Source organism: Hypanus sabinus, chromosome 7 (assembly GCF_030144855.1).
Source record: "Hypanus sabinus isolate sHypSab1 chromosome 7, sHypSab1.hap1, whole genome shotgun sequence".
NCBI classification, from domain to species: Eukaryota; Metazoa; Chordata; class Chondrichthyes; order Myliobatiformes; family Dasyatidae; genus Hypanus; species Hypanus sabinus.
Genome location: NC_082712.1, coordinates 137065241 through 137082594, shown reverse-complemented (window position 1 = coordinate 137082594; position 17354 = coordinate 137065241). Strand labels below are relative to the sequence as shown.

Here is a 17354-nt window from a genome sequence, read left to right as displayed (position 1 = left end):
ATAAAATCTTCTGGTACGTTTTCTCCTATTTTATCTAGTTCTATTCTAATCCATGCTGGCTTATCTTTCTCGAAAAAAGATGCAATAAATCTAAGTTGATTTGCTTTATAATAATTCTTAAAATTTGGAAGTTGTAACCCTCCTAGATCAAATTTCCATGTCAGTTTTTCCAACGATATTCTTGACATCTTACCTTTCCAGAGAAACTTCCTCACATATTTGTTTAACTCTTGAAAAAACTTCTGGGGTAATTGTATTGGTAATGATTGAAATAAATATTGTAGTCTAGGGAATATATTCATTTTTATAGTATTTACTTTACCTACTAATGTTATTGGTAGTGCCATCCATTTATCAAGATCTTCCTGAATTTTTTTCAAAAGTGGTGAATAATTTAATTTGTATAAGTTTTTTATGTCATTATCAACTCTTATACCTAAATATTTTATACCATTTGCCGGCCATCTAAATTGAGTTATTAATCGACATTGACTATAGTAAGAGGTAAAATTTCACTTTTATCCCAATTTATTTTATAGCCTGATATTTTCCCATGTTCTTCTAATCTATAAGATAATTTGCGTAATGAATGTAATGGATCTGTTAAATAAAGTAAAACATCATCAGCAAATAAGTTAATCTTGTATTCCTGATTAACTCTGAAACCCTTAATATCTGGGTCCATTCTAATTAATTCAGCTAGTGGCTCCATTGCCAACACAAACAAAGCAGGTGATAACGGACAGCCTTGCCTAGTTGATCTTGTTAACTGAAATGATGTTGAAATTTGACCATTTGTCATTACTTTAGCTTTGGGATTAGTATTTAAGGTTTTAATCCATTTTATAAATGATGTTCCTAATCCATATTTCTCCAATACCTTAAATAAAAAATCCCATTCCAATCTATCAAATGCTTTTTCTGCATCTAAAGCAACTGCCACACTCGTTTCCTCCCTCTTTTGCGCTAAATGGATTATACTAAGTAACCGGGTTACATTATCTGCCGATTGTCTATTTTCAATAAATCCTGTTTGATCCATATGCACTAATTTTGGTAAGCATTTAGATAATCTATTAGATAAGATTTTTGCTATTATTTTATAATCAGCGTTTAATAAAGAAATGGGTCTATATGATGCTGGTTTTAAAAGATCTCTATCTTTTTTTGGCAATACTGTTAAAATAGCTGTTGAAAAAGATTCTGGAAGTTTATGCGTTCTTTCCGCTTGATGTATTAACTCCATAAAGGGAGGAATTAATAAATCTTTAAATTTTTTATAAAATTCAGGCAGAAAACCATCTTCTGGAGATTTATTACTTTGAAGTGATCCTAGAGCTTCTTCAACCTCCTTCGATGTAAAAGGCATACCTAATCCCTTCTGTTCTTCCGTATTTAATTTTGGAAGTGTTATTTGTGATAAAAATCTTTCTATCTTGACGTCATCATTTTTTGATTCTGATTTATACAACTCAGAATAAAAATTCTTAAAAGCTTCATTAATTTCTAGAGGCTTATAAGTAATTTTATTTACTTTTGTTCAAATTGCCTTTATTGTTTTAGAAGTCTGATCTGTTTTTAACTGCCGTGCAAGGATGATCTTTCACTTAGTTCATAATATCTCTGTTTAGTTCTCATAATTGCTTTTTCTGTTCGATATGTCTGGAGTGTATTATATTTTAACTTTTTATTAATGAGTTGTCTTCATTTTTCTTCTGTCATATTTCTTTGAGATTCTTTTTCTAATTTTATAATCTCTTCCAATTGATCTACTTCTATCATATATTCCTTCTTAATTTTAGAAGTATAACTTATTATCTGACCTCTCAAGTATGCCTTCATTGCTTCCCACAATATAAATTTATCATCAACTGAGTGTAAATTTGTATCTAAAAAGAACTGAATCTGCTTTTTCATAAAATCACAAAAATCTTGACGTTTTAGTAGAATTGAATTAAATCTCCATCTGTAAATTGATTCCTCTTTATCTATCATTATCATTGTCATTATTAAAGGAGAATGATCAGACAATATTCTTGCTTTATATTCCACATTTTTCGCTCTGTCTTGAATATTCGTTGATAATAGGAGAAAATCTATCCTTGAGTATGTTTTATGTCTATTTGAATAAAATGAATAATCTCTTTCTTTTGGATTGATTCTTCTCCATATATCAATCAAATTTAAGTCTTTCATCAATGATAGAGTTAATTTTACTACTTTTGATTTTGTAACAGACTTTGTTGATCTGTCTAAAACTGGATCTAGACAAAAATTAAAATCTCCACCTATCAATATTTTGTCATGTGCATTAGCTAAATTCAAAAAGACCTCCTGTATAAATTTTATATCATTTTCATTTGGTGCATAAATATTCATAAGAGTCCATAGTTCTGAAAAAAATTGACAATGTATAATTAAATATCTTCTTGCCAAATCAATTAATACATTTTGTATTTTAATTGGTAAATTTTTATTAACCAAAATTGCAACTCCTCTCGCTTTTGAGTTAAATGAAGCTGCAATAACATTTCCAACCCAATCTCTTCTTAATTTCTGACGTTCTATATCCGTTAAATGAGTTTCTTGTAAGAAAGCTATATCTATTTTCATTTTTTAAATATATGTTAAAATTCTTTTTCTTTTCCATTAAGCCCATTAACATTAAAACTTAAAAAATTGAATACATTAGTCATTGTTTTTAATTATGTTACTCCAATCTATAATAATGCCTAATCTTTCAACTTTCGTGGTATCCTGGGAAATCTTTTTAGAAGTCTCCATGTTGCTATGTGATTCCCTACCAATCATCCAGGCAAAAGAGTAGAAAAAAAATAGAGTATATAGAGAAAAACAAAATACCCCCCTACTAATGTTGTGAAAGAAAAAAAACACAACATTACCCCCCTCTATTGTACGGGTCATGGCAATTGCCATGATTACACACGTGAATCCCGTAGTAACCGATTCAAAGCTCCCCAGCCCCCCCGCAACATTAAAAATATATATATAAGAAAAGAAAAAACATATTATTCTCAATTAATATTTCTAAAATTTTACTTTACTCCCTTGTATCATCCTTAAATGTCCATCAGTTCCATTCACTATCTCTGTCTTCATCTTTAACCATAACGTTTAAAAGTCTCTACGTTTAATTAGCAGATAGATGGAAGTTTTTGTGCGAACACCTCCACATCTCGATAATCAGAAAAAAATCTTTTTCCCTCCTCCAAAAAAAATTATCAGTGTTGCTGGGTGACACATTAAAAATTTATAACCTTTTTCCCATAAGACATTTTTAGCTGAATTAAATACTTTCTTTCTCTTCAAAAGGTTATAACTTATATCAGAATAAAAAAGAACTGGTTTCTCTGCTATCATCAATGGACCCTTTCTTCTTTTGGCACCTTGGGCAGCCGCCCTCAGAATCTTTTCTTCATCCTGGTGTCTTAAACATCTTATCAAAATTGATCGTGGATTTTGATCATCTTGAGATCTTGGCCTTAAAGCTCTGTGCACCCTTTCAATCTCAATTGAAGTTTTTTCTCCCATTTCCAATTTCTCAGGGATCCATTTTTGAAAAAAATTTATTGGGTCTTCTCCTTCAGTATCTTCTTTAAGTCCAACAATTTTGATATTATTGCGTCTACTAAAATTTTCAAGCTTATCAATTTTTTCCACGAGTTGTTTTCTTTCTGATGTCCAGGCATTATTATCATTTTCCATTTCCTTCATTCTTCCATCCATTTCTTCCATTTTAATTTCCAAATCTGTAATTTTCTTTTCCATTTTTTCCTGTTTCTTTGTCATTTTATCAAACATAGTCTCCATATTTATTATTTTTTTCTTTAATCACTTTTAATGCATTTAATTTTTCTAATTTATGCATTATTTGCCTCAAAGTCTTTTTTGTATTCTCAGAGGAACTTTCATCTCCATCTTCGTCTGATTTTTCCAGAGAATCTGACTCTCTCTCAGATTCACTCTCACTTTCGGTTTCAATCGCTGCTGGGTTTTGTAGTTCTGGTTGGTCTCGTTTGCACATGCTCTTTCCTTTACGCTTGCGCAATTCACATTGATCTTTTCCTTTAGAAATGGCCGATGCTGCCACAGTTTCCTGTTCTGTTTCACCGGTGATGTACCTGAGTCCGTGGTTCTTCGGTAGAAGTAGGCCTTGATTCTGTTCCAACCCGAGTTGTCTTCGCGGTAGTAGTTTTCTTCATCCTCTGTTTATGAGGCATAGCTTAAAACAATCCGGAGTAGTTTATAAGTAACCTTAAGAAAATATTGGCTGACTTTTTTCACTTAAACATTAATTTATTGATTTTTTATGGGAGGGCTGGGTTCCAGCGTCTCGATCCTACGTCATCATGTGACGTCCCCCCCCCCCAATGGAGAATCTTGAAAGACCCTCTCCCATTCTGAGGCTTCACCCAGAAAACTGGTAGATTTGGCATCTGACTCTCTATTACATAGGGCATGCTTCGCCCAGCAATCAGACAGCTTGTGTTTCCCAGGTAGTCCCAAATTCCTTATGAGGACTCAATCTCCTGGCAGGAGTTGGGAGAACTTCACCTTCTGGTCATACCTCTTCTTATTTCCCCGATTCTGCTTAGCGGCCGCCTCCCCAGCCAGCTCATACGCTCTTTGTAATTCTTTCTTCATATCAGACATATATTTCAAGTATGGCTTTGGCAATACTTCTCCCGCATTCGTCCCAAAACCGAGGTCAATGGGCAACCTTGCCTCGTGCCCAAACATCAAATAATAGGGCGAGTACCCAGTAGCTTCATTTCGGGTAGAGTTGTAACAGTGAACCAGATGCCCAATATGTTGACTCCATTGGCTCTCTTTGTTAATCTCCAGAGTTCCGAGCATGTCGGGCAGCATCCGATTTGAACCTCTCCGGCTGGAGATCGCCCTGCGGATGATAGGGCGTAGTCCTTGATTTCTCAACCCCCAACATACCCAGTAGCTCATAGATGAGCTTACTCTCAAAGTCTCATTCCTGGTCACCATGTATCCACCGGGGAAGACCATAATGCACAAAATACTTCTCCCATAGCACTTTTGCCACCTTAGTGCACCACTTGAGCATACGTGTGTGAACATTTGAGCATACGTGGTCTGTGATGACTAAGACATTTGCCGTATTGCTGGCATCAGGCTCTATTGCCAAGAAATCTATACACACCAGGCCCAAAGGCCCCTCACTTTGCAAGTGTGACAATGGAGCAGCCTGAACAGGCAGTGTCTTCTGCCGTATGCAGCGAATGCATGACTTGCAATACTGCTCCACCTCCGCCTTCATTCGGGTAAAACCTGTCTTTGAGCAATCCATAGGTCTTCTCCAACCCCAAATGTCCAGAATCATCGTGCAGGGACTTCAACACAGTCTTTCGATACTTCTCAGGCAGAACCTCAGCGGTCAGCTTTCCTCAGTTTTCCAATCCTTCCCCCTTAGTGGGCCTCACAGGGGCGCTAGACATTATCGTCACCAGGAACAAATGTGCCAGCGGCATCCCTCTCGTAAAGGTGATTTCTCTCTCCGTAGTGTTCCTGACACTCACGGCTATCCGCCTCGCATGTACCACCGAGGGCCACTGCACTTCGGGCCTCACCGGCACCCCAGCTGGAAATCATGTCTCTCCCTCGAGGTCTTCAAAACCTGTGGGTTCCCATCACTCTTGCTACTTCCCCGGGCTTTATTATTACAGGCTTCGACTGGGTGCACCACACAGTCCCTCATTTAACTTCAGTCTCCGGCCCAGGGCTGTGCCGCACTTCCTCAGAAGCAGCATGAACCGCTGGATCCACAGCCCGGGCCCCGAAACAGTTCTCACTCGCCCTCTCCTGGCGAGCCCCCATGAGCCTCTGCACCACAGGGGTGTTGGTCCTCTCCTGGATTGAAGCTCTCTGCCCACCTTCACCCTCCCCACCCCCCTCCCCCCGTCTCAGCTGGGAGCGGACAAACCAGCGCTGACGTCTCCAAAACTTCAGACACTCCCATATCGGCTTCTGAAAACTCCAGTTTCACCGACAAATACCAATCAAATGGATAATCCCCAGCACTGACACCCCAAATCTCCAGTGCACTGAATGGGGTCAATGGCAAATGCTTTAAGTACTGATTGTAAAACGAATGGTATAGTAGGGTGACCTGTGACCCGATGTTGATTATAGCTTTAGCAGAGATTCCCTCTATCCGTTAGCGACACGCTGGATTGGGGTCCCACTAATCCTTCCGGAATAGGGTCTTTTGGTTTTGGGGGTTCCTTGGTACATTGCTGGAAACGTGTTAGCTTCGAGACACCAGGCCGTTCCCTCACTGGCTCCCCTCTAAGTTTCCCGACACCTCTCCCTTCTTGGATACCCGGGGACTCGCCCTCTTAGGGGCTTCCGGCTGCTCACAATCCCGCCGGAGGTGGTCCTCCTCCCCGCAGTTATAGCACAACCCCTGCCTCTCTCAGTCTCTCCTAGAAGTGTCCCTCTTTCCCACAGTTATAGCACACACTATCAGCCGCCCCTCTTTGGGTGGGGTCGAAGCCCTCCCTACCGACCCCTCAGCTCGGCTACCACTTCCTTTATCAGTTGCCGGGTGGAGCAAGCTCCTCTCCTGTCCCCACTGGGGGCTACAACTGAGGATCTCACCCTGCTGACAGTGTCCTCCCACAGCCTCAACGTGCGCTCATCCCCCCACCCTCACATTTCTGATCAGTTGAACGAACGTCAGAGGGGGGTGCATTTTATAAGACTGTTGGAGACTCCAAGCAATCTTGTCCCTGGACTGGGCACCCCAAAATACCTGATCCATCCTGAACTGATCTACCTGTTCAGCCCGAATGACCCCCGGAGCTGCAATCCATTAAGCAGTCTCTCTAGCCGAAAAAGGTACGCAGAGAGCTTCTCACCCTCCTCCTGATACATGTTTTGAAACTCCCTGAGGAGCTCCAAGGAGCTCCCAGTCAACCCAAGAGAACTTTCCAAAGCCTCCAGATAGTCATCCAGTGTGGCCGAAGGCTGGTTAACCTTCTCGCATCGCCCTACCCTAGCCGCCTCTCCCCACAAACTTTCAACTAACCTCTGTCTCTTTTCCTCATCCGAGCACTGCCACTCACTCAACAACTATGAAGTTTGCTCAACTCATGTCTCATAATCCTCCTCACCCTCTGGAGTGGGCACTAACCCCGAGAAAACGCTTATCTTCTGGCAGGGCCCCTTGCTAGGGAGGTAAGTGCAGAGGCCAACTCAGAATGCTTGCCTTTCTCTGTGGTACGGGAACTGACCAACTTTTCCAAATCTGACCACTCTTTCCCTTCATCCCCCAGCATCAAAAGAATATGTTCCCTAAGATCTCCTACCCCTCTGCAGGCAACTGTGCTCGCTGAGCTTTGGCCCCTCCCTCCCTGACACTCCGGGCGCCATGGCCCTGTTCACCCAGGGATGCCAGTCTCCTTTGGCAACTCTGCCCGTTATGTCCTCTCTTGTCTGCACAAACTCTATATCTGTACCTGCCTCAAAATCCAAGTTCCACGACACAATCTCCACTTTGCCAAAAGTTTCAACCGCACACAAACCCCGAAGTAACACTTCATCTGGTAGGCTAGTCTCCACCCCCCCCCCCCCCCCCCAACATGCACGCATTGCTCTCTGCCACCATCGCAGCCGCACACCATCCCCGAATAGCAGCAGCCGCCATCCCACCTGTATTGTATTTAAGCAGAGTGGTCACAAGCATCCACAAATTCAATCCCGGAACGAGCACCCCACAAATGTAACGCCCACGCTATCAGCTAATGTATGTCTAGGGGAAAATCTATCCACCCGCCAGACCGTGTCTCCCGTATGTGCGGATGCTGATTCAAACTTGCACACACAATATCAGACCCCACACCATGTATGTTTACAGAGTACACTTTATAAATCTTACTAGAACTAGGTAATTAATAGCGATACAATATATATATAAAAAGAAAAGAAAAGGCGCCAAAACTTATCAGAGTTCTGTCAATTCATGCACAACCGTCGGAGCTCAATTATCGAAGTCTTCGGTCCACTATTCAATCTTCTCCGACCACCTCATCCCACTGCCTGGGACCAACCTCGGTGGTTGACTAGAGCACATCCAGCATGTCCTTTCTCTTCAGTTCTCCTCCCAATAAACCCACACACTCACTCCAGGTTCCCCCACATACAGATAGAACAACATTGCTACCATTGGTTCATTGCTCCATTATCAATAATTATAGCCCAAACATTCCAACTGAACAGAACATTACCTCATCAGTTACCCACAAGAAGCCGTTTCATTATAACTCTAAAGAGAAGCTATTTTATATATGCAGTTAGCAGTTAACATACAGTTAATAATGAGGACCCTACACCTTCATGCCCTGAAGTGTTCCTATTCCTTTCATGAACACTTCCTCAGAGTCAGCAAGTATTTGTGACAGTCTCTCAGATGCCGTCTTACTCCAATTCAGCTGGACTTTACGGAGCCATTCACGTCCCCTTAACGGTGGGCCTCCATGTTTCAGTACATAGAGGTTCAGCTGCTGTGTTTTGTCTCTGTAGGTCACTGTCACTTTAATTTATCTTTGGGACATAGTCTCTGTCTGTGTAAGTCTGTAACAGTAGTTTAGTTCATTTCAGAGGTATGTGGGAAAACAGTTGTTTGTAATCGTGTACAGAGATCACTGTTAAAGCTGAGCCTGTGTCCAGCTCCATTTTCAGTCTCACGCCTGCCACTTGTGGAGTGATCCATATTACTCTTCGATCATCTGTCTCTTTCACGCTGTGAAGTTACAGACTAGGAAAACTTAAAAGGAAATTGCCAAAAGACAGACAGCTGTTGGCTCTCACGCAGGAGGACTTAAAACTAAAAAAAAAACAAATACTGGACTGTATGGAGGCAACCGACAGGGAGTAAGTACACAGACAGTATGACCCGGCTGACAACGAGCATTGAAAAGCTCAGTAACCCTATTGCATTAATAAAGCATCTTGTTAAATGTATAAAACATGTCTGCATCAGTGTTATCTTGTATTTCCATACAATGTTACATTAGGCTGTTACACATCTATTGTCAGAGAAGTACTTGGATAAATAATTAAACCACCTTCATACAAGCAAGGGCAGAAAACAGGGCAAAGTGAGTATACTTATTAATTCAAAAGTTATGGGTCAAAGTATTTGTTGAGTACATTTCTAACTCTTCTGGCTTCAGTCTCGTTGCTGCCTGTTCTGAAATTGTTAGGTTGTGTGGGGGGTTGCATTCAAGAAAACAATGAAATGCCGCGCTGCTGCCACCATCTGTCCAGTTTTTCCGTTTCTTTTTAGCTAGCTGCTTGCAGTCACTGCACATCCCACTTGACTCACGTGTTCATATTTCTAGCACCACGAGCACACTCCGTCCAGATGCATGTGTTGCTCCTTTTCATCTCCCTTCTCTCTCTGCTCCGAGTGTTGTTATCAACTAAAACACGGCATTCCGATAAGATGTATGTTCATAATTCTCCTCGCCAATTTGTTGTGTATGTGGCCTGTTTACACAACTATGTTATTACTAAAAACACTGGAGAGGGGAACTGAGTTTCATGGTTCTTTACTGGTAGAGTCCAGACTTGACATACACATACAGATCAATACGTGCCTAACAGTGCATGCAATGATGTGTTACTAAATCATAAAGTAGTCCCTTATTATAATGTAGACCATACGGTACACCACACAAGCGGGGGTTTGTAGGATGTCAGGAAAGATCTGAGGGCCGAGGTATTTCGGATGATATCAGTTGGTGCTGACACCAAGCCTGACCAGGCCGATAAGAAGCCAAACCCACTGGTAGGACATACCAAGGCGAAGGCTGCTGCTGGTGGTGACTGGTAGGACATACCAAGGCGAAGGCTGCTGCTGGTGGTGACTGCTGTTTTCTGTTACAACTGTGGAGAAGATGGACAGTACAAGTAGGAGTGTTAAGCACAAGAAAATCTTAGGAAAGGGAATCAATGGTTAAGCAAACAGCGAAGAAAAGAATTAAAATGGAGGGACCCAGTAAAGGAATGGGCTGGCGTTTCAGAGAGGAAACGTTCCTATCAGTGTATTAAGATAAATAATAAAGTACCAAACACTATTCCTGAAGGTTCACTGGGACCAAGGTTGGCTATCCATACACATTGAAGATGTTTTTGCTAGAGCCATACTTGACACAGGTTCTCAAGTTACTTGGATTTATAAATGCTTTTACAAGCAGGATTTGACACATTTACCTTTGACATCATTCAGTGCCCTTGAGATTCGGGGGCTTAGTGTTGATGAGTACCCATACGATGGTTACTTGTTGAAGCTGGAGTTTTCGGAAGCAGATGTTGGAGTAACTAAGACGATTGACACCCCAGTGTTGGCCTGCCCAGAACCGGTTGAAAAAGCTGGAGCTTCCATTCTGGTGGGAACAAATACTGCCATTGTAAGAAGTCTCCTGGGAGAATGCTAGGAGAGAAATGGAGAGAACTTTTTGAAAACCTTGTCCATTCATCCTGTGTTCAGAGCTGCTTTTGAGAGGCCGGAAGTTTCTCCTAAGCAGGATGATGGACAGAAACAAGGAACTGTGTGGTGCATCCATTTTAAATCTGTCATCTTACGTCCTGGAGGAGGAGCCAGAGTGACAGGATCCCCTGAATTTGCTGGTACGTCCAAGGAATGGAAAAGAAAATTAACTGTGAAGAGGTTGGGATGCCAAGATGTATTTTCTACAGATGAGTCTGATGTTGGTTACTCCGGGAATACTTGCCACACTATTGGAGTGATAGAGGACACCCCTTTCCGAGAGGTTTTGCCGGTTAGCACCAGTGGAGGGATGTTTAGCTTCACCAGCCTAAACTGACGGAAGTTAAATTCAGTCATGGAGCGGGGAATTTGAGCCACTGGAAGACATGAGGCACCCTGTAGTAGACAGGAAGGGTCACAAGAAGTGGTTGAAGCTGGAGGAGCTGAAGATGGGATATGGAGTTCTCAAAGTTGGGACACCCTCAGATAGGCTGGCTAATGATGCACTGGGGGATCAGAGTGTTGCATCTTTCCCCCTAGTGAGATATGTCACTACCATTCACACTGGATTGGAGGTCCTGACATCACGAAATTCCTTTGAAAAGTGTGTTGTTAATGATGGGTTGTTACATGCCACAGTCTTGAGGGTATGACTATTTTTGGTGGGGGGGGGAGAGTGTAATGCCCTGTTTAACATTTTTACTGCTATGCTGTAGCTATTCCATTTTAGCAGTTCTGTAGCGCAGTCTGTTCCACTGTCAGCCTGTCTGGGTTTGAGCTGAGATAAGGGACTTCGTTGTTTAACTTAGGAATGTGGTGTCAGCCAATCAGGATGGTGGAATTGGGAGGTTCTAGAGAATGATAGGTTGAGCGTTTTTTTTGAGGGGCAATAATGTTGGTTGAGGTCTTTTTGGTGGGAGCTGAGAGAATACAGGAAGGAAGATGGCTGAGGATGCAATCCCTATTGCACAAGGTGCTTTGTGCAGATGAATGGCTTCAAGGAGGAAGGACCAACGCTTCTGTGGGAGATCCCATTTGTTCAAGATGGATTTCGAGCAACATTTTGAAGGTAGTGTGTGCTTTCATACAGACTGAGGGTCCAGTGCTTGAATTAGACAATTGCAAGATGAGCTCCAACTTGTGTCCATAATAGACTGTTTAGTAATGGTGGGCCGTTTTTTGTTTTGCTTAACTTAACCTAACAGTTATTAAAGTAACTTTCCTAATTATAATTCATTGTAATTGTATGCAGTGTACGGTCTATTATTTCTTGCCAAAAGCAATTGCCGGGGCCTGTGGGGTTGGGGGGGTGTTGTCAGTAAATCACACAGCATTCACACAAACCAGAGTTTGAGTGTGCGAGACATCCCTACCTCACGGGTTTGGCGGGACCAAAGTCGTACACACTCTATATGCATAGAGCCTGAGAAAGATGGGCTACGTCCACCCTACACCAGATAACACTGTAACCAAATCTTTTTCTCTTCGTTTTTACCCTCTGTCCACACTAAAACGGCGTTTTCATCCCCCAAAACCAGAGCTTTTCAGAAACGTTTTCCAGTGTGGGTATTTTTGAAAACGCTGCACAGGCAGTCAGTGTGGACGAAGTAACCAGAGAAATCTGAAAACGCTGTCAGACGGCAGTGTGCTATTTCATTGTTTTCTTGAACGCAACCTAACAATCTCAGAACAGATGGCAATGAGACTGAAGCCAGAAGAGTTAGAAATGTACTCTCCAAATACTTTGACCCATAACTTACTGAATAAATAAGTATGCTCACTTTGCTCTGTTTTCTCTCCTTGCTCATATAAAGGTGGTTTACCTATTTATGCAAGTACTTCTCTGACAATAGATGTGTAACAGCCTAATGTAACATTGTATGGAAATACAAGATAACACTGATGCAGACATGTTTTATACATTTAACAAGGTGCTTTATTAATACAACAGAGTTATGCAGTTTTTCAATGTTCATCGTCAGCCGGGTCAATCTGTCTGTGAACTCCCAGTCGGTTGCCTCCATACGCTCCAGTATTTGTTTTTTTGTACTTTTAAGTTCTCCTGCATGAGAACCAACAGCTGTCTGTCGTTTTAAAATTTTCTAGTCTATAACTACACAAACGCGGACTTTTACGGCAAGATTCGACACCAAACATGTCGCTTGTTTTTGGTAGATGTGTCCTGCGCATGCCCAGTAGGAGATTTGCTGAAATCTCCTTTTCAATGTGGACAGAGATATTTTCAAAAATGCATAATGTGGATGCCTATTGTTTTTACGCGAAACCGGTGTTTTCAAAATTATCCGGTTTAGTGTGGATGTAGCTATGGTTTTCTTGCCGTGGAGTCCAGTGGCTGTTAGTGAGGGGCCAACGAGCTGCATTTACAGAGACTCCCAGTAAAAAGAGGTTTTTCTTGGAACATCCTTGTACATTTTCTTTGCATTCTTCCCAGCTTAATGGTGTCATTCCTATAACAACATAACCAAAATTGTGCACAATATTCCAAGTGTATCCTCATCAGCATTCCACTGTTGAAATCCACAGTTAATCCCATGGGTACTTCAATAAGCAATATTGTCTTGTCATGTTTAAAAAAAACTGACGATTAGTCAAAATCAGCAGACTACAGACTGCAGGTAAATTAAATTTGGAAAGCGTGCAAAGCAGCCTGTAAAATTGAAGCACGAGGCCCTGAGGTCCCACTCTGTACCATCCCGCTGGCTAATGTACAGTCTTTGGAAAATAAAATTGAAGACCTCGAGCAAGGTTGCAGTATCTGCACGCTTTGCTTCAAAGAAACATCTCTCCCCCAGACACCGAACACAGAGCTGCAGCCATTTTTAACAGATATTTCTTATTGTACTTTATAGTATTTCTTACTGCACTGTATGGCTGCTGCAAAACAGGAAATTCATAACATATATCAGTGGTGTTAAACCTAATTCTCATATAAAGTAACTTGTTAGATACTGTGGAGGGCTGCTGAAAGTCAACGGCGTGGGGTGGCTTTGGAATCGCACGTAGACCAGCCCAGGAAAAGTTGTCAGTTTTCTCCCAAAAAGCACATTGGAGAATTCAGCCTAGTGTTAGAAATACTAAGCCTTGTTTTTACTAGCTTCCAGATTATTTACAGCATTTCTGTTTCACAGTTGCTGTGTTAGATTTGAACCTGGGTCTCTGAATTATTAGTTTAGACCTCTTAATTACTCATCCAGTAACTTAGACTTCTGTACTACTGTAACATGCAGTCATTTCTGAAGCTGTTGAGTTACTTCTTCCTTGACCAACAGAATGTACCTTTAAGTAGCTAGAAAATACAAAACCAATACACTGGTCTCCATCTCAGGCGATAATTGTTCAACAGTGCTCAGTGCAGATCTTTGTGCTCCAGTTGTTGTTAATCCAGTCACGTTAGTGTCGTGCATTTGTTGTTGGGGAAATCATCGAACTCAGTGTTGTGCATTGAGATCAAAGCGTCTATCTGCAGCCAATAATGCAATTTTATCCTAAATTGATTAAAGGTGCAATTTATTCTTTGCATAAAATCAATATACAGTCCTGCGGTGCTGTGAAAATACAGCATGATGCAATCCCTTTTAAGTTAATTGCCCCTAACTTCCTGTGAGTAAGCACCTCAACCGTTTCCATTTGATGACTCATTTACAGTGTGGCACATCAGTGAGTTAGGGATATGTTTTGTATTTAACCATTCTGTAACAATGCTTTGGAACCAAGTATTGGAAATAATACAGTTCCATTCCATTTAAATAAAAGAGTAGCTTTTAGAATGTCCCAGAGCACTTTACAATTAAGGAAGTACTTTTTAAAGAGTATACACTGTTACTAACATCTGAGAAACATCCTATTAATTAACCTTTACTAACCTGAGATATTAGTAATGTTGACTAAAGTTTATGTTCAAGGTAGTGCCCAGGGACTTATTTAATATTGATGAGGAATTTTGTATGTTTGTATTATGTTGCTGAAGGTTTAGTACAGGGGTGGGTGGGCAAACTTTTTGACTTGTGGGCCACAAAGGGTTCTAAAATTTGACAGGGGGGCCGGAACAGGAGCAGATGGACAGAGTGTTTTGGTAATACACCTCATAAGAGAAAATAAACTATCATGGGATATGTAGAAAACATGTGCTTTAATTTCAGTTGAAAATGAACACATGCATTACAACAAAATATCTGTCTTTGAAGTCCCATGGTATTTAGCTATTTATTGAAATGACTTTTAAAACACTGGAAAATTAAATGAATAAAATACAGCTTTTTTAATAGTAACAGTTATTATTTTAAAGCACTGAAAATTCTGTTATCCTTCAAGATATTAACATCATCACTCTCCTCCTGACTGTCTTTATTTCAAAAACGGTAGGAGATGCAGGTCTACTTGTCCTGCTCCTTCTTATTCAATTGTCCCCTGTACCAAAACTCAACAACGACCAGTACAAAGACAGAACAGTGACAGCGCACCAGTATGCGGAGCGCATTATTTGTTCTGGAGCGCATTTTTTATTTTGAGAATGTACGTGCACCTGCGCACTACTCATGTCCATCACTTAACAGAAATGACATGTAACATGTAAGGCTTATTGAAAAAAATATTTTCAAATGCATTTTTTACATAACACAATGAAGAAACTTATTTTAAATTTCAGTGGGAACAGTGTTGTTGGTCTCCATTTTTAGCCAGCGCATCAAAGTCTGGATTTAGTTTTGTTGTGGCGATTCTCGGGATGGATCTGAGGTGTTGGTCAGTTAACTTGGATCTGTGGCTGTCTTTGTTGATGTTCATGACGCTGAACGCCTGTTCACACAAATAGGTCGAGACGAACAAAGAGTAAAGCGCAAATGTGGAGTAATACGCTGCACCTCAACAAAGGTCAATGTATATAGAGTGCGTCATCTATTGGGGAAAATACGTTAACAAGGTTTATTAATATAATTTCATCAAGTTCTGCAGGCCGGATTAAAAAGCTTAATGGGCCGCATATGGCCCGCGGGCCGTAGTTTGCCCATGCCTGGTTTAGTACCTCATCTGAAATCTGTGATTTCAAACAATACAGCATCCACATCAATGCACAAATCAATCTGTAGTCCTGGAGTTGGACAACCTACTGACTTGTGGGATTGCTAGAGAAAAATGCCATAACTTACACTATAACTTGAATCTGTTTAATTTCTACTTGCAATGTGATTGAAGATAAACTTGCCTCATTTTTCTGTTTGCATTTAGAAACATTGGATATGACCATTTTTAGAAGTCCAAAGAATGTACTTTTGTATACGGACATTACCTTGGAATGTAAAGTTACTGATTTTGGATCGCCCATTCTTGACCTATCAAACGTAGGTGTTCAGTGGTTGTATGGATCCCAAAAGAAAGAAATCTACACCTTTAATGCAAGAAATATTACCGTTAAACGATCTGGAGCCAAAATATCTGAAACTGAATTAAAGAAAGGAGATGCTTCACTTTATCTTCCAAATATCCAATTAAGTGAAGCAGGAGAATACACCTGTGTTGTACTTGTCACTCCTGACAAAGTGGAAAAGAGCTCACGAGTTGTGATTTTGGGTAAGAGACTTCTAAAACATTACCTGGTGTGAACAGAGAACAGCACAGCACAGGAACAAGCCATTCAGCCCATGATGCTGTGCAGAACTAATTAAACTAGTAATTAGCTAGTAAGTTAAGTAATCTCTTCTGCCTACACAATGTCCTTATCACTCAACTCTCTACACATTCATGTGCCTATCTAAGAGCTTTGTAAATGCATCTGTTACATCGGCCTCTGCTACCACCTCTGGCAGTGCATTGCAGGCGCCCACTGCTCTATGTGTTTTTTTAATAAAAAGAAAACCTGCCACTCACATCATCTTTAAACTTGCCCCCCCTCACCTTTGGCATTTTGACCCTGGATAAGATACTGGCTGTCCATTCTATCTTTGCCTCTCATAATCATATAAATTTCCATCAGTTTTTCCCTCACCTTGACACTCCAGGGAAAACAACCCTAGTTCATTTGAATGGTTTTAATCTGAAACGTTAACTGTCCGAAAGATGCTGCCTGACAAAGCTCTTCGTTTGTTGCTCCACATTTGTCCGTCCTCTCCTTGTAGCACATGCTCTTTTCCTGGGGCAACATCCCACTTCTGTACCCTCTTCAAACCCTCTACTCTATTCCTATTGTGTGGACAACCAGGACTGGAAGCAGTGCTCTAGGCATAGCATAAGCAGTGTTTTATAAAGCTGCAAAGTAACTTATCAACTCTTGATCTCAGTGCCTCAACTAATAAAGACAAGTGTGCCATGTACTTCCCTACCAGCCTATCAACGTGTGCTGTTTTCAGGGACTGTGGCCTTGGGTCACAAAATCTCTCTATAGATCAATTTTGTTAAAGATTTTTCCATTAAAAGTATTACCCCTTCATATTTGAGTTCCCAAATTGTAACATTATTTCTTAGCTACATTAAACTCTATCTGCCATTTCTCTGCCCATATCTATAACTGATCTATATCCTGCCATATCCTTTGGCAATTGTCTACATTATCCATAATGCATACAATCTCAGCAGAATTACCAATGCACTTATCCACGGTCTGTTAATTTATTATTTGGAGACTCTGGATCAGAAGGAATAACTAATTAAAAACTCTCACATGGAACTACATTGAATGTTGAGCAAGTGAATTATCTTTCAGGAGTATTAGTGAAGGGAAATCCTGTGTTTTGGAGTAATTGAAGGAAGGAAAGTGGTACATTTTGTTTATCTTAACATAGCAATAGCTTAGACT

At 40.8% G+C, this 17354-nt stretch overlaps 1 protein-coding gene across 2 annotated transcripts in view; it reads left to right on the top strand.

Moving 5' to 3' along the window:
- The window catches only part of LOC132397245 (uncharacterized), a 50427-nt gene that overhangs the window by 15553 nt on the left and 17520 nt on the right, over positions 1 to 17354 (top strand). For both annotated transcript variants that reach the window (XM_059975723.1, XM_059975724.1), the window contains one exon: positions 15791 to 16132. In XM_059975723.1, coding sequence (XP_059831706.1) covers positions 15791 to 16132 — 342 coding nt within the window. The remainder of the gene's footprint in view (positions 1 to 15790; positions 16133 to 17354) is intronic.